Here is a 27,040-nt window from a genome sequence, read left to right as displayed (position 1 = left end):
CGTGACTAAGACAACATGAATAAACATAAAACATGGCGAGACAGACCTGAAACGTGACAAGTCTAGTCTCGCCACGTTTTTATGTTCTATTTCTCGTTACGTTTCATTTTCATGTCATGTTACTTTTCATGTTTAGTTCTTGTTATGATCTTATCATGTCACGTTATATAGTTTATTCATGTCACAGTTCGTTTCTTGCTTTGTCATAGTTTAAGTTTTATTCATTTTCCCGTTCATTGTTTAGCATACACTTTTTCGTGTCATTCCGCAAACCTTACGTTCATGCTTTCTCTCTCTCCCTTGCTGTCGCTCACGCTTCCTTTATTGTTTCATTAACAATAAAACCGTGTCGATTTACTAATCTACTGACGTTAGATCAGGATTTGGTAATACTAACATTCTAAACATGTGTTCATGTTTACCTTACGTTTCTCGTGCATGTAATTGACTAATTTACTAACGCTAGGTCAGGATAGGTTTATTACTAACGATTACTAATTATCTTGTTAACTTGTGAATCCATTCGCATGCTGCTCTCAAGCTAATTGTGTGCACCTGTCTACTCCTGCATATAAGCTCAATGTTCATCTCGTGTCATGTGAAATTGTTTCCAGTAACCAACTTTCCTGGTTACTGGACTTTTTTTTCCATGGTGTACCGATTTCGAGACCGCCTTCTCCCTCGGTGCTGTACTTTGGTTTTGGCTGGATTAACCTTATGAGCTTTTGCTTGTTTTCTACTACGCTCATTGGACAATCCCCTAATAAAGCCCTGACGGGACTTAATCACATCTCCGTTTGTTTGAGTGGTGCATTTTGGGTCCAACCCCCACGCACCCGTCAGCTAAAGGTGGTGTAACCAGTTATTCAGCTTAAGGGGGAAATGTTTAGTTACTGTCTTGGTTCCGTTATTGTCATGTCACGTATTGTTAGTCGAGTCTCGCCACGTTTTTATGTTCTATTTCTCGTTACGTTTCATGTTTAGTTCTTGTTATGATGTAATGAATGTAATGAATAATGTGATGTACATTTAACAGGACAAGGCTGCATATCTCAGTTGATTCCTTTGAAATAAATAAATGTGAGAATGTATGTTGCTTTAATATTACTGTAAGAAGTGGCTTGATAAATTTAATTAATTGTTAATTGTTAATTCCGTGTTACGTTACGTGCGTTTTGGTTGCAATGCGCCTCCAGTGTTCTGTGACAACTGCTTTGTGAGAGGTGCTACACTAAGGTAATCGGCACGGCAGGCGTTAACAAGGTCCTTTAAGTTTCGTCGGGCACAGAGTACAAGCGCGTGTATAAAACCTGAGAGCAGGTGCACAAACTGTTTCATGAGAGCAGGAAGTTTCCGGGGTAGCGTTTGTCGTTAAGATGCTGAATCACTAGGAAACTACAACGCAATGTTTCCAACCAGCACTGTGCATGAGGTGAGTATAGTTGGCAGTGCGGCGTATTGTTTAAATACGGAATGAGTGTTTTTTGATTCCTGAAAAGACGACCTCCTCGCAGCAATCACAGATTAGCTGGAGCAATTAGGCGCTGATCCAATCAATTGCCAAAGATGAGTAAATCTGCAGAATTTATTAGACGATGGTAACTATTTTAAAATGAGCTACTTTCTGCAATTGGCTACCAAATTGGGAGAAAACGGGAAAAATCGGAAAATAAAAGAAAAGATGTACATGCGATGACAGATCCGAATTTCAGCTTTTATTTCCTGGTATTTTTATCTAGCTTTGTTAAAAAACTATCAGACCACCCAATTTTTAGGAAAGGCTTGGGAAACACCATCACATATTTTGGTTTGCACTTTCTAATGTCTACTCTTGCCTGTTGCATGGTGCCCAATGCAGGGTGGAATTTAACTAATCATTAACTAATCATTCCAGATGGTTCTTTCCTGTTGTTCAGGCTACTTGTTTAAGACTGCAGTGTGTTGTCTCCTCTAGTTCATTCTCTCTTGCCAAAATCAACTACCTAATAATTTAATTTTGTTTAATAATTAGACTAAAAATTTGAATTGTGACAGCTCAATAAGTTGTCAGTCCTCACAACAAACTTTTATCTAGAGGTTTAAATGTTAGGATACCATTCCAGGGTCACTGTTGCCAAAATCAACTGACATAATGACTGACAGAATCAGTCTACAAACATCACAAACTCATGATATTGGCTACTTTTATTGACAGGTTTAATAAATACATTATATCCGAGTATCCAGTGTAGGTATTAAGCCCACATAATGAATTTCAGTCCGATTAATGTTGTATCGCAAAACATTTTATTGGTTGCGCAACATTGCGATGTTTACGCACGGTTGATTTTCATGGATTTTGAACCTATAGCATTTATTGAATTGATACAAACATGGAATTATGTCTAATAGAACATGTGTTGAAAGTAAAGACAATTACAAACCTTAAAAACAGAGATACAATACACATTGCATGCCCCTAGTTTACCGCTACTTTCGACCCACTCCTGTGTTACTTATGTCCTGCTCGGTAGGGACAAAAGTAACAATGCACTCGGTCCATTCTCTGCCTATTTATGTTAAACTCATGAATCCTAGAATTAAAATTACAGTTGATATCGTGAAGAACATGTGCAAGTTGTGTGTCATACGGCATGCAATCTCTATCTCTTAATTTTGGAGTAAATGGGATCAGACAAAAAAGTGTTACTTTCAACCCGGCTCTCCCCTACATTTTGCTGTTCTTCAAATTATGGTTGAAATAAAAATAAAACAAGGCTGTACACTCGGAAAAGGGTTGGGCAGCCCTGCCCTACAGGAATGGAATTTCCCACTTGTAAATTTCCACTGATTAGCCTGACCATAAAATGTATTAATTTTTCTCTCTCTCTCAACAATTTCCCACCTCCTTATTTTTCAGATGCTTTCAAGACAAACCAAAGAGTATCACTGACAATGAGCGACACTGGGCACGGCGAGCAAAGCTCGGTGCTCAGTCCATTGTTACAGACACATGAGCTTTGTGTTGCATGTGCATCATGCTGTGAACAACCACATGACATCCACCTTTCTCACCGGTGTGGTGAAAACATCTTGCTGGCCAGGCAGAGAGGAGGCAGAGAAACAGACTGGAAGCATGTTTCCCCCAGGCCTACTTTCCGAAACCCCGCAAAGTACGTGAAGTGTTTATTCACGGCGGAGAGTGGGGAGTGCCTCCAGTATGGCAAGCGCTGCACCTTTGCCAAAAGCGATGAGGAGGCAACCGTGTGGAATTTTCTAAAAAACAGCAGGCTCGAGCACAGCTTGCTGATTGGCCTGGTTTCCCAGGCTCAGGGGCGGGAAGAAGAGAAGGAGGAGTTGGATGTGGCAGAGAGAATTCAGAGCCTCTTCACCGGCCACTTCCTCCAACTCTGCCACGCCTGCTTCCACAGCAGCCCCCGGCAGATTACCCCTGAGCGCCCTGCCAAGGCGTGCGGTCACCCCCTCCATCCCGCTCTGGTCCTCTTCCAAGTGGGAGGATGTCAAGGCGAAAAAATACAATTCAGCGAGATCCGGCCCATCCCCCTGGGCTTGCGATTCCTGCAGTTCCGGCACTGCTGGCACGTGCAGCGAGGTCACCCGTGCCGGACTGCGTGCACGTTCCCTCACAGCGAGGCAGAGATGGCCGTGTGGACGGCCGAGAGGAACGAGGGCCTGGACCGGAATGACCTAGTCACGGCACTTGACGAGTCTGACGCCCAGGAATCGGCAGAGGAACCCCAGGCTCAGTTTCACTGCACCTTATGCCAGCTTCAGTTCTACTCCCAGGATGGCTTCGTAAGCCACTGCTCCTCTCTCGCTCACGAGAGGAGGTACTGCGAAGATGAAGACCCTGTCACTGAGTGGAAGCACCGATGCCCGCCAGAGTGCAGCCAAGCCTTTGAGCTGTGCAACAGGTATTGAAACAGAGATGTTCATCAAATGCAAATCGAAGTCTCAAGTCTCTGAGCTAGAGTCCAAGTCAAGTCTCAAGTCTCTGAACGCGAGTTCAAGTCAAGTCTAAAGTCTCTGAGCTAAAGTATAGAAATTCATCACGATCCCTATGCTAATTGAAGATATAGAAACCAGAAGTGTAGTGTGTGACAACTGAAGAAGCAGTATTATCAGGGGCAGACAAAAATATTTCATTTATTTATTCATATATCAATGAACTACCACACCTGAGCCAATGTTTTGGCAAAACCTTTCTCAAGATGGCTGGAGAAAGGCTTGCTAAAACATTAGGTCTGATTGATAAATCAGTTTTTAAGAACTCTGTGTGACTCATGTGACATAATGTAAGCATTACCATGGGCTGTAATATAAGATGATGGTCAATAACGAAATAGGGGCTGGTTACATAAACACAGATTAATCTTAATCTTTGACTAAATGCACCTTTGTATGGATAATCTCCAATTAAATTTAGTCTAGGACTAGGATAATCTGCATCTGCGACTCAGTAATTATGATTGTAACTTTATTTGTAGATGAAGTTACAAAGTGTTGAAATTTGAATCAGATTGCAGTATTGGTTTATTAGTTGTTTTTTACAATCACTTTGACACTAATTTCAGAACCTTGAGGTCATTTTTCAAAACTGTGTGCACAAAACTGATTCATTCATTCATTATCCTAACCTGCTTATCCTGAGCAGGGTCACTGGGGGCTGGAGCCTATCATTGGGCAAAAGGCAGGAATACACCCTGGACAGGTCACCAGTCCATCACAAGGCACACACACCATTCAGTCATACTCTCACACCTATGGGCAATTTAGACTCTCCAATCAGCCTAACCTGCATGTCTTTGGACTGTGGGAGGAAACCGGAGTACCCGGAGGAAACCCACGCAGACACGGGGAGAACATGCAAACTCCGCACAGAGAGGCCCCGGCCATTCGAACCCAGGACCTCCTTACTGTGAGGCGGCAGTGCTACCCACTGCACCATCCGTGCCGCCCTGACACAAAACTAAAAACGGATAATCAAAAAATGTTCTAAACTCTAAACACTTTTTTTCAATTGCTTGGATACAATATACATAAACTGACTTAGCTTTCGTATGAGTTTTCAAATTTTTCAAAATTTTACGTGGTTGCTCGCGGATCTTTTAATTCTCCACATTGTGCGAATTGCAATCATTTTGTTTGGCTCGATGAGCCTGAATTATTAAAACTCAACGGCCACAACATGCGGAACTGTAGCTAATCTCAGCGAGCTATGCTGAAAGAAATACAGTGTAGGGTGTTGCTATTTTAATTCTCCACATTTTGCGAATTGCAATCATTTTGTTTGGCTCGTTGAGTCTGAATTGTTAGAACTCAACGGCCACAACATGCGGAACTGTAGCGAATCTCAGCGAGCTATGCTGAAAGAAATACAGTGCAGGGTGTTGCTATTTTAATTCTCCACATTTTGCGAATTGCAATCATTTTGTTTGGCTCGTTGAGCCTGAATTGTTAGAACTCAACGGCCACAACATGCGGAACTGTAGATAATCTCAGCGAGCTATGCTGCAAGAATGCAGCGTAGGGTGTTGCTATCGTTGCAACTAAACGCACGGCGTGGCGCGTAAAACGACTTTGGGTGTGTTTTTAACGAAGGAAGAATATCTGGCTGTGACATTATTCACTTCGTCATTTTCACGATGCCATTTGGCAGACTCTTATTGTTCTCGAGTCCTTATTGACGAGTAGGATCGAGTGTATGTGCGACTCCAGTCCCCATCTCTGTATTTAAACCTTTGATTTAACAAAAACCATTAACCGTTCCAAACATTGTGTTACCCCTTTGCCCGGCTATCTGAAAAATAAATAAATAAAGAGGCATCTAAACCATTTCACTAACAGCTAACGGTACTTACAGTAGACACACAGACTGACATGATGAACTGCTCTACAGACCAGACACCTGTGAATATAGAGAGAACTGCACAGCAGCCCACTCCATTGAAGAGCTCCAGGAATGGTGCCTGAGGATGAGGATGGTTCGCAGGAAGAGGAAGGCTGCCCAGGAGCAGGGCCTGCTGTCCTACAGGGACCAATTGCTGATGGAATACAGGGAGAGCATCAATGAAGTTCTCATCGTGAGGATCAATTTATCTATTTCTAGCGCTCTCTCTCTCTCTCCATTAGTTCTTTAGTGCCTACTATTTTCCTTGGTTATTTAAATGTTTTTAATGTTTTAGTTTGTTGCAGGTATTTTATTTATGGGGAGTATACATCTTGTGCATACTTTTTATTTTCTAACAGATGTCTGAAGACGTAGAGGGTGTTACAGTCACCTGCGATAAGGAGCTACATTTAAGCAGTGAGAAGAAGAAATTGGAAGTAAAGTGGACATTCACAATACACTCTGAGGTACAGTTTAACATGTTCTTCAACATGATACCGTTCTGCAGCATGACAAAGTTATTCAACATGATACTATTCTTCAACATGATACTGTTATTGGTGTTTGTAAAAGTCCAGAGTTGTGCCAATGGCAGTCATGGAAGCCATTACAAGACTGGGAAAGAAAACAAAAACTGTCATAGACATTAAAAAATGGCCAGAGACATTGGCCCAATAATAGGCTTACTGAAATAAAACTGTTTAGAACATCATCAAGAAGAAAGAGAGCACTGGTTGGCTTGGTAATTGCAATGGGGCTGGTAGGCAAAGCAAGATGACTGAAGAGTTCTTGCCATAATGAAGAATAACCCCAAATGCCTGAAAGTTCTGTAAAAAGGTATTGTGGACAGATGAGACCAAGACTGACTTGCATCAGAGTGGCAAGAGCAAAGTGTGGAGGCTAAAAGGAACTGCCCAAAAAACAAAGCAACCCCCTTCATCTGTGAAATATGGTGGCGGGGGGGTGTTATAGTTTGGGCATGTATGGCTGCTACAGGTGCCGGCTCACTTGCTTTCATTGATAATGTAACTGCTGATGGCAGCAGCCAAATTAATTTTCAAGTGTACAAAAGAACCTTATCTGCTCAAGTTTAATCAAATACCTCCAAACTCATTGAACAGTGCCTCATCCCTCATGTTCTTCTACATGATACTGTTCTGCAGCATGACAATGTTCTTCAACATGACACTGATCTTCAACATGATACTGTTATTCAGCATGACACTGTTCTTTGGCATAACACTGCTGCTGTTTCTCCCTCACAGAGGCCTCTGAAGGCTGCTGCCCTGTTGAAGCAGGAGCCGGGGGCCGCATTCACATTAGGGGACAGCACCAGCAAATGCCCCTGTGCCTACTCAGACGGGAGCCTCTTCTGCACCTTAGGCACCTCCTACACCCTTCCTGTCACTTTCTCATCTGACTGTCCAGGACGCTACGAGCAGTGGCTGGCTCTAGACTTTGACACAAGGCCCGTGTTGCTGCAGAAGATCCAGGTGCATGTAGGTGAGAGGCAGATCTTCCCCGAACTTGCAGAAGACATGAGTCAGAGCGGCAGCCCAGCTCCCACTGCTCCCCTCCCTAGCCCCCTGAGGACAGAACCTTGGCATAGGGGAAACAGGATCATAGTCACCTGTCTGCATAGAACAGAGGCAGCGGAAGAGCTGCTTAAGGAGTACAAACCTCCTTGGCTGAACCCAACCTTTAGCCCTGCAACTGTGATAAGTGATGTTACCTTGACCCGGAAGAACTACAGGGAAAGTATGCACAGCTTCCTGTATAGAGAGGAGCTGGCACAAGACGAGGTACTTTCCAGGTAATGAGGAAATTTGAGATCCATAATGAGCTCATTATCATTTTCAGCTAAATGTCTTGCGGTATACGTATACAGTGGGATCTAGAGGTCTGAGACCACATTGACAATCTGGTTTTAAAACATTTATAAAATAAATTAAAGTTACTTCAAAGCTTTGCAGGCACTATTCAAAGACCAAAGAACAGCAAGAAATGCTGCACAAAACTGACCTCAGTCCCATTAAACATTAATGTGGGCACTTGAAGACTGACAAAAGCCAAGCATTCAGTAACATCACAAGATGCTCTGTAGAACATGCAGATATTTGTGGAGTCCATGCCAGCTGGAGTGCCCATTGCCATTAAAGCAAACGGGGAACATAGCAAATACTAAGAAATTCTGAAATTCATGTAGAAGATTAAACTTTTTTGCTCTAATTGTTATGCTGATGATATCAATTGTAATTAAATTAGGAAAGAAGGGAGAATAGAAGCATTTTCACTTGTGGTCTCAGACTTTTGGTCCGCACTGTATGTAAAGACGTGCATTTAAAAAATCTATATACAAATGCAGAAACATATGTGTACTGTCACAGTGAAAAATCAATGGGCATTTCATAATTTTGTGAAATAACCATTGAGGTGGTTTGACTTAGCCGTGTATATTGCGGTTCACAAAAAAATGTCTTGTCTCTCAACGCCAGGCTCAGCCTGCAGAGTGTCGTTGTCACGCTGTCTGACACCATCACTCGTTCTCCGTTTGAGATGAAGGCCGTCCCTTTCCCACTGCTCTATGCCTCGGTCCCACTGTCCTACACGCCTCAGACCCCGGAGGGCCAGCTGCTCCGGACAGCTGTTGGCTCTGCCCTTGTGGCCCCTTCTCCCTCTGCCGGAAAGAAGGTGTACGAGGCGCGGGTGCTCCTGGAGGCCAGCACTGAGGATACAATCTATCTACTGCTCTCCAGAGCCTGCTGCTCTGAGCTGAGTCTCCGGAAGGAGGAGTCGTGCCCCATGGATATTCAATTCCAGCTAAACCGCCTTGAGTTCTGCGAGTGGCATCAGGCAGTCGACCTTCTTCCAGATGTGGAGCGTGTCCTGCCAGAGCTGAACCGACGCAGCATCCCTGACTACAGTGGGGAATTCCCCAAACTCAAACTTAATGTCAAGCAAAGGGCTGCCATGTCCCTGATCATAGGGGAAGCCAGTGAACAGACACCAACAGCCCCTGTGCTAATTTATGGGCCCTTTGGGACAGGGAAAACATTCACCCTGGCAACAGCTATTAAGGAACTCCTCCGACAGCCCTGTACCAGAGTTCTGATCTGCACCCACACAAACAGGTAAAACCGGTACTGATGACACCCATGAGTTCTGAGATATGCGTAGGCAATCTATTGTTGGCAAAGATAAAAACGTAGTAATGTTTTTAACTTTGAACTACAGTGCAAAATGTTTTAAAATTACTTCCTGCCAGTAAAAATGTATGGAAGAGTAATAGAACCATCACACAATGGATTTCAATCGCACAATGATTTCAAGGATTAATTTCAAGATTTCTAGAATAATGCCAAAAATGTAGAAATTAGCTTGTCCAATGTGAAATTAGTTGTCAGCATTAGTACCTTCTATCGTGTAGTTGGTGAGATTGTACTTTATAAATGGTTTCAATAACCAGGAAATTGTATTCAATTGAAGGCCTTCTTTATCCTTGCAGTGTCCAATATGCATCCAACAGCCCTTTGCCATGATTTAGTGTTAGAAAGGAGTAGAGGGAAAGCTGCTAATACAGGGATCTTCTATCTTCTAGATTTTATATAGCATAAGTTACAGCTACGTATATGTTTACTTTTTATTTCCTGCAGTTCTACAGTCCCCTCCTAAAGTTTTGGAACAGCAAGGCCAATTCCTTTGTTTTTACAATACACTGAATACATTTGGGGTTGAGATAAAAAGATGAGCACAAGACAAAAGTTACGAATGTTCCTGGTATTTACACCTGGATGTGTTAAACTACTTAGAACATAGCACTTTTGGTATCAGACCACTTAATTTTTAGGTAAGCAAAAGTAACAAAATTAATAAATACAAAATCAATTGCTCACTGAGTGTATATACAATTCAATTTTGACTATCTACTAAGGTAAACGTGAATCTCTTAACTAGTCATAACTCAAATTAGAGATATCTCCACTGTAATTTTGACTAGTCACCACTCCAGTTCATGATATCTTCATTCGTATTTTGACTTGTAATATCTTAGTTTCAGCTATCAAATTTGTCTTAATCGTGAGGAATTAAAAAACATCTTTAATTGAAATTGTTACTTGTCAGAATTAAAATGGAGATATGACGAATTAATCACTTGTCCCAGGAGATAGTGTACGCTAGGGGGGAATTTAAACTTTTGAAACAGGAAGTTTGGGGATACAGCCAAGCATTCTGGGCAATTTCACTGCACAAATTCTGCCATTTGGGACTTACTTAGTTTACTTCAATTGCATTTCTAATGGATTAGACCGCACTTGAAAAGGACAATGTAAAACATATGGCTTGTAAAGGGGGATTCCCCTAAGTGGAAGGGGCCAGTGGAAGTGTGCGAGGGCAAAATATTTAAGGATTGGACTGCAGCCCTGGTTCCTCCAGCCCTGGAAAGGGGGTGGTAGTTCCTGAGTTCCGCAAAAAGTTCCCAAGTTCAGAAATATTTTACCGCAGTGGAAAGGGGGATTTGTTCCACAGCAGCTTATTACAAAAATATTAAATATTAAATATATCTACTAATGTTGCACACTCTTGTCCTTACCCTAACTGCACCTTTCATTGTAGTTCTGCAGATCTGTATGTGAAAGATCACTTCCATCACTATGTGGAGGGTGGACACCCAGAGGCCCGCCCCCTCAGAATAAAAGCCAATAAGAAAGGGTTGGCGATATTAAGCACTGACAAAATCACTCTGGGCTATTGTCTTGTCGCTCCCGACAACGACTCCTTCCTGTTTCCGAAGAGGTCCGACCTGGACTCGCACCGATTGGTGATAACCACTGCCTCAATGGCACGTCACCTCCATGACCTAAAGCTCCCAGTTGGCTACTTCACCCACATCCTGATTGATGAGGCTTCCCAAATGTTGGAATGTGCTGCCCTGATTCCCCTGACACTGGCTGGGTCGAGGACGAAGGTGGTCCTGACTGGGGACCACATGCAAACAGGGCCAAAGCTGTTTTCGGTAGCAGAGGGCCGCAGCAGCTCTGACTACACCCTTCTCAACCGCCTCTTCCACTATTACCAGGGACAGAAAGGTGAAGCAGCCTCAAGGAGCAAGGTGATCTTCAGTGAAAATTATCGCTGCACAAAAGTGATTGTGGACTTCATTGCCACCCACTTTTACTTTGGCAAACTTGATGTCAGGACTAATGAAGTCATAAAAGCCAGTGGCAGGGTTCCGTCGCACCCTCGGTTCCACCCACTGAGGTTCCACCACATTCGTGGAACTTGTTCCTGGGACAAGGTGTCTATGTCTTGGTACAATGCCGAGGAGGCCAAAGGTGTGGCGGAGATAGTGGAAGAACTACTCAAAGAATGGCCACCCGAATGGGGCAAACAAGAGCAGCAAGCTATTTGTGTTCTTTCACAAGAATATGGTCAGGTATGGACAAGATGTTTCAAGTTTTTGGGTCAAATGAACCATTGCTTGTTTTTGGAAATAACTTGCTTTAAAGTGAAGACTAAAATTGACACTCTCAAATTAGCATTATCAAAAGGCATAGCAAATGTGTGCCTTGAGCCATGCGATTGCAATTGAACAGTATAAACTGAATTATTTTGTGGCAAAATTTATTGGGGCGACATCAGGAGGCTCAGGGCGGCTCATCTGGCAGTCGGAAGCTCTTGACGAGCTGATTAATACCTTGCATTGCAGTCTATTGCCGTGTGTGTAAATGTAAAAGCACTATATAAATGCAGTCCATTTTCCATATGTCCTCTGAAATCTGACTGTACACCAATAATGTTTTATTACAATTGCAGATTAAATTAATCAGGCGTGAACTGCGGAAAAAAAAAATGGGAAACGTGATTGTGGAAACTGTATACAATGTACAAGGTATTTGTGGATTTTAATTAAGATGTACAGTACTTCAGCCAAGTCATTTTCAGAGAACAGCTTTGTTATGTGGAATGTTTGCAGTCAAACATGTATGAATAAAATCTCAGAAGAGATTCTGATACTGCTGAATTCTGTTTATTCACTGACAAAGAATTCTACTTTTTGTTTATTCAACTTGTGAAATCAATGTTTCATGGCTGTAAACAAGTCTATTTTTGTGAATTGTGCAGTACAGATGAATCCATTGGTGTTCAATATACCAGGAGGGTACTGTTGCAGGTGCTTACTCTCAAAAACATAGTTTTTTTGGGTTTGATATTCTGTCCATGTTACATTCCATCATTACAGCTGATCAGTAACTACAGTTGTCAGGTGATTGCAACAATACAGTGCCTAGGGATGTATATGTTAAAGCAATGTGAAATAATATTTGGTCAGGTGATATATAATACCATTCTCAAGGATTTAAAATGGAAAATGGTGTATCACAATGTTTTCGTATTTTCCTTGTTTCTCCTTAAGGAAAGCAGTTCAGAGCCATTTTGATGACGGCGGTCCACACTCGAGACAGCCTGCTCCTCTCAGACTCAGCACACCCGGAACTCTTTGAAGACACACGTGTGCTGAACACAGCTATGACAAGAGCACAGTCACAGGTAGTTGCTGTTGGTGATGCCCCTGCTCTGTGCTACTTTGGAAGGTGCTCCAAAATCTGGAAGTGCTACATTAACGAATGCATTGACAAGGGGAGTGCCAACCCAAAGCACATCACCATCAACCACATCAAGCAAGAAGTAAAGGAAATCTCCAAGTTCCATAAAACAGGGGAGGGTTACAACAGTGATATTGAGTCCTCTGAGTCAGAAGTAAGCAGAATTGAGGACTCCATTCTTCAGGAGCTTCTGGACGAAGGTAAGGATGTTCAAGTGGGCATCACAGAAGAAGGACTATTGGAGATTATCCAGAAGGCTCTCTCAGGTGAAACAACTGTAGCCGAAGACTGGAGTGACACCAACATTGAGCTATTGTTGAGGACAAGGCCGAATGACTTCAAGCGCTGTAAGCTCATTATGGAGAAATTTGACTCAGGGTATGCTATACCCCTAGACCAGGCCACACTTCGCATTAGCATTACAGGGAGAGATAACATTGGCAGATCTTTTCCAGGAGATGTGGTTGCTGTGGAGATCTTGAGAGATGATGACATTTCTTGGAATGGTAAAGTGGTGGGGGTCCTGAAGGGGCAATCCCAAACCATATTTGTCTGCGCCATTGACATGTACGATCCCCAGGTAATGACACCCATCAATAAGTGTGCCCCCAAAATATTTGCACCCTTTGTCAAGGGCAAGCCCAATTATGTTGCAGTGCGGAAAAAAGAAAACGGACACTGGTTTCCACATAAGTATGTCCAGATCAATGAGGATTTAAGGCAAAACTGCCTTTTTGTTGTTGAAGTCTTGAAATGGGTCAAGCCTTGCCGGTATCCCCTTGGAGTTGTTACAAAGGTGCTTCAGAAAACAGGATCTGAAGAAGATGGACTTGAAATGTTGGACATAGAATACCAATTGCTCAAAGGCCCTCCTAAATGTAATGAAAGAGACTTCAAAGTTTGTTTGAAAAACAAAAAAGACAGAGAAGAGTTCCGCAATTACACCTATACCTTCACCATCGATTCAATCAAATCGCAGGACCTCGATGATGCAATTAGCGTGAGAGATTTGGGAGCTCACTATGAAATTGGTGTTCACATTACAGATGTTGCAAGCTTTGTGGCCAAGGGCAGTGAAGTAGACAAATATGCAGAGACCCAAGGAAATGTGCTCTACCGGGTAAATGAAGACCCAGCATTCTTGTTTCCAGAAGCGTTGAGACAAGACCATTTGAGCCTGCTTCCTGAATGTGAGCGTCATGCTATATCATTGATGGTAGTTATTGAAAAGGAAAGCAACAGGATTATGAGTAATACATTTGCCCTATCCCTGATAAAGTCAAAGAAACGGATGACATACCAGGAAGCAGATAAAATCCTCCAAAGACATTATGTGAACAGTGGAGTTCCACTAAGGTTTGACACTTGGGAGGATTGCCTTGCTGTGGTATACCACTTTTCTAAAGTTCACAAGTACCACAGGGTGTCTGGCAACGTGCGACATGTACAGTCTGATGAGGGTGGTAAAGGTAAAGGGATGTCCCATGACATGGTAGCGGAGCTCATGATCATGTATAACAGTTTTGTGTCTGACTTATTGATTGATAATGAGGAGACAAAAAGTCTCACCCCTCTGAGATGTCAAGATTGCCCAGATCCTAAGGAGGTGAGCCAGTTGTTGGCCAGACACAGTGCCCTGATGCCATTCTCTGCTCATCTCTCCCACCTTCAGAATGAGAATATGGATTTGGACAATGACAATGCCAAGGGCCAATCAGCAGATGAACAAATATTAAAATGTGAAGAGGACAAGGTAGACAGTGAAACTACAGAACAATGCCATGCCCGTGACAGTTTTACAGAGTTCAACATTTTCACATCCCTGTTCAAGCAATTCGAGGCTGCAGCACAAAACAGGGACTTTCACATGTTGGTTTACCTTATCACAGCTGACGACATCCACCCACAGCTTCAACCTATAGCAGTCAAATTTAGTAGCCTCCTGCAGAAGAACTACATCCACCGCTCCAAATCCACGTCCCAGTCAAAAGTAGGTCACCACGACTTGCTGCTTGACTCCTACACCTGGGCTTCCTCTCCAATGCGCCGATACATGGATGTCATTGTGCAGAGGCTGCTGCACTCTGCCCTTGAGAACACCACCCCCAGGTACACTTCTAAAGAAATTGATCTGTTCTGTGCCCTCTACATGGAAAAGTGCAAAAGGAAGGCTGAATTTGACAATGCTGTGCAGAACCTCAACACAACTATCTATTTAAGCCAACAGAGTGCACAAATAATGGCTGTTGTGAATGACTTGCATTCTAGAAGACACTTCCAGGTTTCCTTCCTTATAAACCAAGGCATACCGTCACAAATGTCCATACAGTTCAAGGACCTCAAACTAATAGATCAGCCAGAGTTCATGGAGAGCGATGGAGAAATCCATTCCATAATACTAAAATGGAAGCGAAGGGTGTATTCATTCACAAACTCCCACATCAGCTCGAAACTCAAAGGGGTCAAGCTAAATTGCCATATCACCCCTGTCCAGGCAAATACATGGGAGTCCATTGTTTCAGCTATCAGGGCAGAGGATTGGGAGAAGGTTGTCTACTATGTTCGAGAAATCAAGCCAAGCTTAAGTAGATGTTTGAAGGAGGGGGAATGCAGACCTCCCGAGTTTCAACATTACACTGAACTCTCTCTGGAGCTGAAGGTTGGACAGAGTCTCCCTGTACAGCTGGGTACGGACATAAACCGTGGTCGGACCTTCCCCGCAGTGCAGCTGCTGAACATTCATCCACAGTTTGATATTTGCCTGCAGCACTCAAAGAACCCAGTCATGTGCTTTTCCAACCTAGCACTCAAGGCATCAAAGCAAGTGTACAGCAGCTACAGGGAGTACATGCAAATTTGGGGACCAATGTGTGCAGTGGACACAGCTCACAATGCAGTGGCAGAAAATGACAGCATTGTTCTTGAAGGTGTGAAAATCACATGGAAGGATGAAACAAATGGTTACTTCTACCTGTCTCTGGAACAGAAGAAGCAATGGTCAATAGAATGTGACCTCAAGAACTGTTTCCTGTGTATTAGACTGAGGGACCAAATGGTAAATGGGTGCGAAGGAATGGATTTTTATGGGATTTCCCCACTCTTGAACTTGGAGGATCCCCAGTCCTTTACATGGGTAGCCCATGGAGTAACCACCAAAGAAGATGAAGCATCAAGAAGGCGTTTGTGCATTCAGATTGACTTTAGCCTCAACCACCTGTCCATGAAGAACACCCTAGTCTTCTCTGAGAATACAGTGTTCACAGTGGAACTGATCCCCAAAAATCTACCTTGCGTGTAAGTGCCAAAAATCTTTAAACTTGCAAATATATAGAAAATGTCCTACTGAAATTCTGTGCATTGTGTTATGAGACCAATGTTCATTTTTTAAACATGCCATATTTGACTAAATTCACATTTCATATATGTATATATATGTATGCATTTGTATTTACAGTCTCAGGGAGCATGCCATTGCCAACCTGGTTCGTGCTAATGAACTTGTGAAAAACATCTCCATGGGCAAGACACCATTTCACACAAGTAAATCTGAGCATGGTCTTGAAAATGAGTAACACTGTAAATGTTTATTCAGTAAATAAGTACACTCAGTTACCACTTATGTATACCTGTACACCAGCGTGTTAGTGCAAATACAATACCTAATCAGTCAATTATGTGACAGCAACTCTATGCATAAAAGCATGCACACACGGTCAAGAGGTTCAGTTGTTTTTCAGAAAAAACATTAGAATGGGGATGAAATGTGATCTAAGTGGCTTTCACCATGTAATGATTGTTGGTCCCAGACAGGGTGGTTTGAGTATCTCAGAAACTGCTGATACCCTGGTATTTTCATGCTCAATCTAGGGATTATTGAATGGTGCAAAAAAACTGTTTTTGTTTATATTTTATATTAAAATTAGAAATGTATTTTGTCCCCTAGGTGCAGTGTTTGAAAATAATGCACAGAATGTTGACATTTCTGATGGTCAATTGCCAAGCTTATCTGCTCTCAATGAAAGCCAGAAAGCTGCCATAAAAAAAGCGCTGGAGATGCCATTCTCACTCATACAAGGCCCACCAGGTACAGACACAGTTTGCTTGGGGTTTATGAAAAATAAATAAATAAATAATAATAAGAATTAGTATTATTATTATAATTATGATTATGATTATGATTTCTATTATTATTATTATTATTATTATACATTATACATCCTGCTATGGAAGCTAATTTGTCCCACATTTACTATTATCAAACAAACACGTCTAATAATGAAAACTTAGCAGGAATTAACAAACGACAACATTGCATGCAAACTCAATGCATAAATTAACAAATTGCCGTTTCTAATTTGTTAAAAGCTGTGTTTCTTTGATTAGAAAACAGCCGTATTTTAATTAAATAAACACCACTTTTATAAAATTGTATCATCACCGTCACCTATGCCATTTATCGTTCCATTTGTCATCTCAAGAGTATACAACATTTTCGGAAACCACAAAAATCTGAAGCAGCAGCCCTCCAGGACAGCAGAGATCCCTTGGCCTGGTAGTCTATAGCAGTGGTTCTCAACCTTTTTTATTTGCGAGCATGTTCTCAGACACTGTCTGCAACGGTTTGTCTGTGTGTGTGCTGTGTCAGTACGGTTTCAGTGTATGCATTTGATTGACTGGATGTTTTTGTTCAACAGGAACTGGAAAAACAGTGGTTGGGATCCATATTGTCTACTGGTTCTTTACGAGGAATCAAAAAGCTGATGCCACAGGTCACTACACCCATAACAAGAAGGGGTTGGAAAAGAAGAATGGGATTTTATATTGTGGCCCTTCCAATAAATCTGTGGACATTGTCGCTGGTAGGAGTCCTAGATTTAGAGCTTTCTTTTGGTTTTTTCTTAAGATTTCAAATTAATTTCAATATTATAGTAGATTATACTCAACTAAATTTAGCTTTAGACTGTTAAAGGGATAATTAACTTTCTGGCATTTAAAATTCTGATTTCAGTTTTAGTGTATATTTAGATTATTCCGGGAAGTTTTTCTGTGCAATGTGTGCGTGAGAAATGTATGTACTTATCTAAAAATGTCCTTTATCACTGTCAGGCAGACTCAGGAACTCAGAGTAAGGGCAGGCTTTAATAATAACAGGTAGATCAAGGCAGGCAGAGGTCATATTCCAGCAAACCAATATAACAGGTGAGAGGAATGCAAGACATGAAGGAAATCTATATGGGTTGTGAAGAGCAAAGACACATAATGAGGAGAGAGGGAAAACAAGGACCAGAGTGAGAAGATAAGGAAACAAGGAAACGAAATAAGAAATACATAACACAGGGAAAACGAAGAGAAGATCAGCATAGGGGAAAGGGCAAAACATTTTGGGCCATTCAAAATTATTCACTAAAACTGAAATAATATCAATTGTTGCTGTTTTTTACAGAGCAACTCCTGAAGTTGAAAGATGTGAAAGCTCTGAGAGTTTGCAGCGATCAGATGGAGATGCTTGAGTTTCCCTACCCGGGGAGCCGTATGAAGGTGTGCCGCAAGTCTCTCCGTGAAGAGAAGCCCGACGAAGCTTTGAGGTATGTACGAAGCTCCCTCGCGTGGTGGAAAAGAGGATACTTCTCGTAAATATTGGCACGCGCCCAGGACCTTCAAGAACCCACTGTTCCATCCTTAAACTGAAGGCATAATGACTGTAGAGAAGGTGTGAGACCATGCATCAGCTCTTTGTTCCACCTCTTACCTATGGTGTGTTCCGATACTTGGAAAATGTCTCCTCCTTTCCCCCACTACCACCTCATCTCCTCTCCAGAAGTATGAGAGTAGGGGGGAGATGAGTGGAGAAAGGAGGATTCATTTTCTGAGTATCTGGATGCACTCTATCTCTCACTTTGCTTCTCTTTGCACTGGGGACAGTGTCACTCATTAGCTGACAGACCCGTTACTGTGACCAGGATACTCTACAGCAAATCGGCAGGTGGAAAAACAATTAAAAGGATATTGATTGTTTAAAAAAAAAGAAAAGAAAACAGTTACAAGTACATTTCTCACAATATGTTTCTCCAACAAAGATACAGTGGTCTCCAGAATGATTGACATCCTTAATACAAATGGAGAAAAAAGGCTGCATATAATAAACAACCAGGATAATGATCTATATTTTATGTTCAAACATACAGGAAAACTATACTTTGATTTCAATAGATTTAATCTCATGTTTCAATGTTTTTTCATTTAGTAATCTCATTTCTTATGAAAACGAGAGGTGCCAAAATTATTGCCACCACTAACAATTATTGTAGATAAAATCAAACGAAATTAAATAGACAATACAATTTCACTTTAATTTAGTTAATCTCAGTCTGTAGGAACTATAATGTGTCATTCCATCAATTTCTGTTTTCATAAATTATAAAAAAATGAGGTAACAAGTTTGTATTAAGTTTGGTGGGGGCTTTAATTTTGAGGTAATGAATGGGAATAAATGAATTAGTACTGCTAGGTGTGTGATAAAATCTAAACCTGCACCCTGACCAATCAGCTGTAACATTCAATATAAAATGGACATAATATCTATTGGTACATTTATTGGTACATCTTTTGATGTGTAGAGGTAGCTAACCTCAGCTAGTCTAGGTATTTGTATACTGCCTAACCTACTGCTAACATTACCCAGTTTAACTGAGAAAGCTATAGCTACCTAGATAACATGTAATCCAAACTAGCAAACTGTTGAAGATAACATTTATCTGTCATTATATTGAATGATTTCCCAGATAAAACCTAACAAGCAAGCGAGCTAGCTAGCTAAGGCTTGCAGCAGCAAACTCAAAAGCTAGCAAATATTTACACTTTAATTTGTTAACCAAGCTACCTGTGGGCTACCGCAAAAAACTGCCAGCTTTTCATACAGAGAAGAAATGTATAGTACTTGTGGTGTTCAAATTAAAAGACCACTATGTAATTTTAACTGAGACGCTGATTTCTTTTCTGCAATCTCCACAATCCCACAACCCATCTTGCGCATGCACAAGGTAAACAAGAATAAGTCAGCCACTCTAATGGAAAACCCTGATTGTTGCCCAGTCCCTACGGGTCTGGCAAATACATAAAATGGCACCTCCATACCAGGAAAAGGGTGGCACAAAGACAGCTTTATGAATTATGACTGGAAGACGGTGCTTCGGTCAGATGAAAACAAAACCGAACGTTTTGGATATACATTACATGCTAGCATTTAGCTGACACTCTTATCCAGAGTGCAGATCAAGCACAAGTACAAGTGTGAAGAGGACCTGAGAGGACAGTACGGTTCCGAGTCCTAGTGTGACCATACAGATACAATCAGAACCCTTGAAGAAAACTAGCATACCACAGTTGGCAGCTAAAATACCCCGAGTACAACAATGCAATAGCTAATACAAAACACAACAATATCTATATAACTATATAAGTGCCATTATAGTCTATGGCATATATAAGGCTAATCATGGTGGTGAGTTAGGGAGGGAAAGGTGTAGCCTGAAGTCTTCAGTCTGCGCTTGAAAGAGGTCAGAGACTGCCGTTCTGACATCCACAGGGAGGTCATTCCACCACCGTGGGGCCAGGACAGACAGTAGTCGTGAGCGAGAAGTGCAGGTGTGGCGAGGGGGAGGCACCAGGTGTCCCAAAGTAGCAGAACAGTGGGGTCTTGCTGGTGCATACATCTTGATAAGTGATTGAATATATACAGGGGGGTGGCATGGGTGGTGCAGTGGGTAGCGACCTGTCCAGGGTGTATTCCTGCCTTTTGCCCAATGTATGCTGGGATAGGCTCCAGCCCCCCTGCAACCCTGTTCAGGATAAGCGGGTTCAGATAATGGATGGATGGATATATACAGGGGCTGTTCCCTTAATTGCCTGGTACGCGAGCACCAAGTGCGGTGTTGTAGGATCAGTTGTAGGGGTCTGATGGCGGATGCTGGAAGGCCAGCCGGCAGAGAATTGCAGTAGTCCAGACGGGACAGGACCATTGCTTGTACGAGGAGCTGAGTGGAGTAGGTGGGGAGGAAGGGACGGATTCTCCAGATGCCTGCATGCCCGGGTCACCATAGCGATGTTCTTGGAGAAGGACAGCCTGTTGTCCATCACCACTCCAAGGTTTCCTGCACTGGGGGAGGAGGTAAGTGTGGTATTTCTTTCTTTCGAGCAGTAGACTGCTTTTCATAGAACAGTTCACAAATGTGTTTCAGATCCATCACCCTGCGCTATCTGATCCGGAAAACAGATAATCCATTTTCCCATGAAATCCTGTCTTTTGAAAGCAGAATTGAAGAAGAAGGCACAATTGATGATGATGAAATAGCCAGGTAAAGTGAAAATGTGTCTTTTTAATCCATATGCCACTTCTCTCAGGATCAGCAGTAACTTAGTTTCGCATTTCATTTCCATTTTGGGTGAATTGCTGAACTGAGTAGCAGCAGTTACATATTTCAATTGTACTCCTTTTTCTTCTTCCTTCAGTTACAGGAAACTGTTGAACAAAGCCCGCCAGTATGAACTGAGAAAGCATGATGTTGTCCTCTGCACTTGTGCGGCTGCCCAAGACCCAAATCTCCTTAAGACAATGAACTTCCGGCAGATTCTCATTGATGAGTGTTCAATGGCGACAGAGCCCGAGGCTCTGATTCCACTGGTTGCGCACAAGCCGGAACAGGTATTACATTACATTATTACTGGCATTATATTACATTATTGGCATTTGGCAGACGCTCTTATCCAGAGCGACGTACAGTCAATTAGACTAAGCAGGAGACAATCCTCCCCTGGAGCAATGCAGGGTTAAGGGCCTTGCTCAAGAGCCCAACAGCTGTGCGGATCTTATTGTGGCTACACCGGGATTAGAACCACCGACCTTACGTGTCCCAGTCATTTACCCTAACCACTACACTACAGGCCGCCCTGTATGCTTGGCATGTTCTCCCTGCGTGCTAGTAACCCAGCTCTATCCTTTGTCCATTTACCAAGAGTGAGAAGGTTTTGACTTCCTGGCTCTTTGGTCATTCAGAACACAATGTTTAGAGTGCTTTGTTTCACTGAAAGACTTAATAATTCAAGAAGCATCGCTGAAAGTATGTGTTTTTTCTAACTGTGTATTCTTTTTTTAATTCTGTGTACTGTAACTGATGTTTGTTATTGTATTCATGTTCTGTGCATACTGACCTTCTTGGCCCAATCTCGTTGCAGAATAGATTGTATACTGTATCTCCATGGGGCTTAAAATAAGGTTAAATCAAAAGAAGGGATAGTAGTATCTACTCTCGGTTTTGGCAATTGAGTGATTACCGGCCTACTCCTCTGTCTTTCAGATTGTGCTGCTAGGAGACCATAAGCAAATTCAGCCCATTGTTCAATGCAACCTGGTCAAGACACTGGGCATGAAGAAATCTCTATTTGAGCGCTACCAAACTGAGTCCTATGGGCATTTGGCGACAATGCTTGACACCCAATACAGAATGGTACTGTTCCCCTCTTTAGATCCCAGTTCACATTTTATGATGAGCTGAAGATATAGCCTGTTTTGGCAAGCAGGTCAGGTTGTGTCCTTTTCAGGCCCATTTTAAATGATAAAAAGATATAAGAAGGGAACAAAAAAAGGACATTCACTTTGCAGGGTGTGAATTCTGAGCTATTGTGACTGGGTATGATGACTTGATAAGAGAAGTTTCACCCTGTAACTTATATTCCAGCGCTAGGAAATCCATACAAAATTAGTCAATCATTTAATATAACGTTAGCTAATCATTATCTTCTATAGTTCACTAGTTTGGATCCCATGTTACCTGGGTAGCTATAGCTTTCTCATTTTAATGTGGTAATGTTAATTTAGTTGGCTACCTAGGTTAAGCAAATAGCTACGTCGCTACCTCTGCTAGATAAAAATGCTGTTGTAGTGATAAATATTATGTGAGTATCATTGATCAAATAACATGAGAAAAAGCAAAAAGCTTAACATTTTTTTTCATATAGTTTCTGCCACACATACTCCCCTGTAGCTACATGAGCGTCCGGCTAAGCCTTGTTTTATAAACCTTGTTTACAATAATTGTATGATATCAGTGATTTACAGTACTGGAGGAAAAGTCATGTGTTTGTTAGGTTCACATGTTCTGTTAATTTTATTTCTTTATTTTATTCATTGCTCACTTTTTGTGTGTGTGTGTGTGTGTGTGTGTGTGTTTGTTTAGCATGAGGACATATGCAAATTTCCCTCTGAGACATTTTACAATGGCTGTCTGGTGACCAAGGCCAAACGTGAGACCAGTGTCCTGCTGTCTCCATCAAAGAAGCCTACTGCTATACTGTTCGGCCAAGTGGATGGGAAAGAAGAAACGCTGGTGGTTTCCACAGAGAAAGGGAATGAAAACTCTACAATGAATGTGGAGGAGTCTAAGCAGGCGGTTAGTATCATCATGTTATTGTTGCTATAGACATCACAAACAACTTGATACTTGATGTACATATATTGTTTGGGAAACACCAAACAATATACACTCACTGAGCACTTTATTAGTAACACCTGTATACGTACTTATTCATATGATTATCTAATCAGCCAATGGTGTTGCCACGATAAGATCCTGCCAGCGAGCTTCACCTTGTGACCACTGTTCCTCTTTGCCAATGCAGTTTCTTCATGTTTTGTATACTATGTATCTTGGGCTCTTAGAACATTACTTTCATCCTATTGTTTTGGAAACTTTGTCAAACCTCTTTTATGGCTTATTTGAATTAAACTTAATGTGACTGTGTATCTGGCTTTGTAATTATGATTAATTGATTTAAAATTTAATGATTTTGTTTCATCCAAAAATAATTAATAGAATAGTGCTTAAATATTACCGTACATACAAATTATTACCTCACCTGTAATTTTCGATAAAGTAACACTTAATAAGCTGACCTACAAGATGGTCTAAATAGGATGAGAACAAGGCAATTGCCATTCATCTGTAATCTGCAAGCTGCTTATCTCTAAGTCTGGTATTGAACCCACAAGCATTGCCATCTTGACACCCTACAATGCCCAGAGGTCACAGATTAACAAGAACCTGTCTGAGAATCACATTAAGGGTGTTGCTGTGTGTACCATTATGAAAAGTCAAGGTATATCACTCTGTTCAGGTGTCGTGGTTAAGGTACATGACTGGGGCCCGCATCGGTGTTGGGCCCTTGAGCAAGGCCCCACATTAATCGCACATTGCTCCAGGGGGATTGTCTCCTGCTTAGTCTAATCAACTGTTAGTCGCTTTGGGTAAAAGCCAAGTAACATGTAATGTAATGTATGAAGATCTTAGAAGATTATATATACAGTCAGCTCCATAATATGTGGGACAAAGACATTTTGATTTGACTCTGTACTCCATAATTTTGAATTTGTAATTCACAATTCACATGTGGTTAAAAAGCAGATAAAAAGGGATTTTTTATACATTTAGTTTTACCTTGCAGAAATGACTGCACTGGTCACTGACTGTATAGGAATGTATGTGACTAATTGGAAAAGTCCAATTATCACTCGTGTGTTGTTTATTAGTGCATGGGTGTATGTGTTTGTGTATGTTTACAGTCGTATGACTGACCATCAGCAGGGATAACGTCTGTTTGTCTACAGGAAGCGAGTGGCGCTATGTTATCCTGTCCACAGTCAGGTCCTGTCCCCGCTCAGAGATTGACGGACAGGTTCCAAGGCCCACCAAAGCATGGCTGTCAAAGCAGCTGGGCTTCATCACAGATCCCAACCAGGTTAACGTGGCCATCACCAGGGCTCAGGATGGCCTCTGTATCCTAGGTACTGTACTGGACCAACACACTTACATGTCACTTAAGTCCTTAATAAAGCCTCTGCATTCAAAATAGTTCTTATGTAAAAACTTACTGTATCATTCATGATGCATGCTGAATCAATGAGAATGATGCATTTTGACAGATAGCTGCAAGCACCTTAGATGCACTTTTGTAGCAGTATGGGAGTCTATGGGATGCCAACTTTTTCATCTTTCCATTAGGAAACTTATTTCATACATCATAAAACTTAAGTGTTAATTCAAAAATCAACAAGCTGCTAAGTTCACTACTTGTGTAATGAATTCACTCCTATGAAAATCTCAATTTTAATTCGTGCTCAATGATATTTTGCATTAGATTTGTGCAGTGCTCTTAATTTATCATAACATCCTAACATTTCCTGACAGGAAACCAGCACTTACTGAAGTGCAGTGCCCTCTGGAATAAATTGCTGGCACATTACCAGAAACAAGAATGTGTGGTGGATCCAGCAAAAGCAATCCAAGTCAACCCCATAGGGAAATCCAAATCCAAACAACAGAAATGACTTGTATCATTTATCAATGGTATGATACCTAAATCTACTGTTTATTGTTTGTGTGTGTAGTAGCATCTTAAAACATAGCTGAGCTTGATGCCTCAGGAGTTTCCCTATAGTTGTGGAAATATTGGAAAAATATTCCCTGACCTTGGGAAAAGGTGTTTGGAAATGCACCTAAAGGAAGGTGACATTATTTTATGTTCATTTTCCAGATATTCTGATAGAGATTTAACCCAAATTGTTTCAATAAAAATGTGCAACTGTATAAATTGATTGTAAAAATATAATCTGTGAAAGTCACTCTGGATAACAGTATCTGCTCCAGTAAATGCTGAACCGTAAGACCTCTTAGGCAGTTGTCCCCACAAATATGTGATGTGAATATTCTTAACTGACATTTGGATGTTTATGTAACATCATAATTGAGTTCACTACTATACTATCACTATTAGTTCTGGGACACTGACTTTGAATTTAGGAGAAAAAAAAAAATCCAGAAGAGATCCTCCTCAAAGGCTCAAATTCCGCAACCAATTGAAATACAAAAACTAGTTGATAATTTTAGTTGATAATGTAATTAACTGTTTTAACATATTAAAACATATTTTTTAAAAGTCTAAAATGAATATACAAAAGTACACCATGTGGCTCTCCAGGACCAGAAGTGAGGACCAGTACACTAAGGTAAGCTGGAGTTACCTAGTGCCACTATGTATCCAGCAGATGTATAGCACGTGTTTCCCACTGTGGCTTTGAAATATACTTATTGTAAATTCGGTGCTATGGAAACATGCCACTTGAAACATGCAATGTACTGGAATATTTTCAACTACTCAGTTATATTTTGTAGATTTTTTATTTTGTAATTTGTCACTTTATAGTGAAAGCGTTGCAACCTACTTTCTAACACTGGTTTTAATGAGTAATATTTGATATGAACACATTCACAGTGGATGGCAAAAAAAAACTTTGTATTGACTCGTTAGGGCTTCAATGAGTCAGGTGAGTATGATTCCATTTTTTTTTTATTCTGAAGTCAATCCATGCCTTCTAAAGTATTCAACTGCAGTGGCTGTTCTGTCTGGTGTTAACAAATATGGGTTCCATGAAAAATCAACCATGAAGTACCTCCAGGAAAGACGGATGGAGGTTTTGGAATGGCTACCACAGTCCCTAGACTGAAATATTATTGAAAATCTGTGGAGAGAACCATGCTATACATGCAAGGAGACATTCAAATATTTCTGAGCTAGAGGTGTTCTGCCAGGAATAATGGAAGAATTCCAAAAGCAAGAATTGAAAGACTCTTAGCTGGCTACTGGAAGTGTTATAGTTGCCCGAGGAGGAGTTACAAAGTACTAACTGACAGGGTTCCCAAACCTTTGCACAGGGCCTTTTTCCTTTTTTTTTGTTTTTTTTTGGGTGGGTGAGGACAAGATAGAAAGATCAAGGAATAAGGCATGAGAGATCATGGTGTATCGTGGAATTAAACAGTTACCAACATTGGTTATGTATTATTTATCAGTTTTTCACCAACTTACTTTTGTAAAGGGTGCTACATTTCCTCAGATTACTGTATATCATTTTACCAATGAAATGTTAACCTATCAACTTTGCCCCCGTGTGGCAAACTTTTTTTGTATGATAGAAATATTTTTTCTCCGCTCTCTTTTATTGCACGTCCAGCCAACATATTTCTGGTTTGGTAGAAATATAAGTTTGTTTTGCAAATTATTTGATATAGACATATTTGTGGAACCAAATATGCCACCTGGTTATGAAGCTACAACTGTTTTAAAAAAGTTTTTTGTTTAAAACGATATATTTTTTATATTGATATATTTGGGCATGCTTCAGAAAAACATACTCATATATGTGAATAAAACACATGTGAATATTAATTTTCTTTATATTTAGGATAAGAAAATAAGCATTTCTGATCATTCATGTGTCTTGTCAAAAGATTTAAGGATGTGTTGTATTTAGAGAGATTTGGGGACTCTTGAGGACATCTGGTTGCAGTTTTGCGAAAACTCATGGAATTTGAATGCCTGTCGATATCTTTGCCTAAGTTGACATCAAGTTTTTGCACAAATATGACATAGTTCTGGGTTGGTCCCTGACTTAGAAATCGAGATCTTCAGCGCTACAATATAAAAACATGTTTTGTAA

The 27,040-nt window shown here is 41.2% G+C and overlaps 1 protein-coding gene across 5 annotated transcripts; it reads left to right on the top strand.

Moving 5' to 3' along the window:
* Positions 1-1,208: 1,208 nt before the first annotated feature.
* Positions 1,209-27,040, top strand: LOC133131152 (helicase with zinc finger domain 2-like). 5 transcript variants are annotated; one of them, XM_061246334.1, is made up of 20 exons: positions 1,209-1,432; positions 2,900-3,914; positions 5,900-6,083; positions 6,250-6,357; positions 7,156-7,703; positions 8,386-9,021; positions 10,505-11,324; positions 11,705-11,780; positions 12,306-15,789; positions 15,950-16,035; positions 16,439-16,579; positions 17,190-17,354; positions 17,939-18,080; positions 20,733-20,849; positions 21,004-21,196; positions 21,849-21,998; positions 22,728-22,945; positions 23,495-23,646; positions 24,155-24,331; positions 24,735-27,040. In XM_061246334.1, the coding sequence occupies exons 2-20, from the start codon at positions 2,935-2,937 to the stop codon at positions 24,872-24,874; spliced, it is 8,517 nt and encodes a 2,838-aa protein (XP_061102318.1). In that variant the 5' UTR covers positions 1,209-1,432; positions 2,900-2,934; the 3' UTR covers positions 24,875-27,040. The 5 variants fall into 5 exon arrangements, 4 of the variants coding, with proteins under 4 accessions (XP_061102318.1, XP_061102315.1, XP_061102316.1 ...); XM_061246331.1 differs by lacking the exon at positions 23,495-23,646 and having other exon boundaries at positions 22,728-22,940; positions 24,735-24,872; XM_061246332.1 differs by lacking the exons at positions 23,495-23,646; positions 24,735-27,040 and having other exon boundaries at positions 22,728-22,940; positions 24,132-24,268.

The sequence above is a fragment of the Conger conger genome, chromosome 6 (assembly GCF_963514075.1).
Source record: "Conger conger chromosome 6, fConCon1.1, whole genome shotgun sequence".
Taxonomy (NCBI): Eukaryota; Metazoa; Chordata; class Actinopteri; order Anguilliformes; family Congridae; genus Conger; species Conger conger.
This window is presented reverse-complemented; position numbering and strand designations above follow the sequence as displayed.

Bases quoted from the DNA above. Each gene is read 5' to 3' on its own strand.
- LOC133131152 (XM_061246334.1), top strand. From the start codon at position 2,935: ATGAGCGACACTGGGCACGGCGAGCAAAGCTCGGTGCTCAGTCCATTG. The intron at 11,325-11,704 runs GTATGGACAAGA...TTACAATTGCAG, and splicing joins TTTCACAAGAATATGGTCAG to ATTAAATTAATCAGGCGTGA. The intron at 16,036-16,438 runs GTAAATCTGAGC...TTTGTCCCCTAG, and splicing joins CAAGACACCATTTCACACAA to GTGCAGTGTTTGAAAATAAT.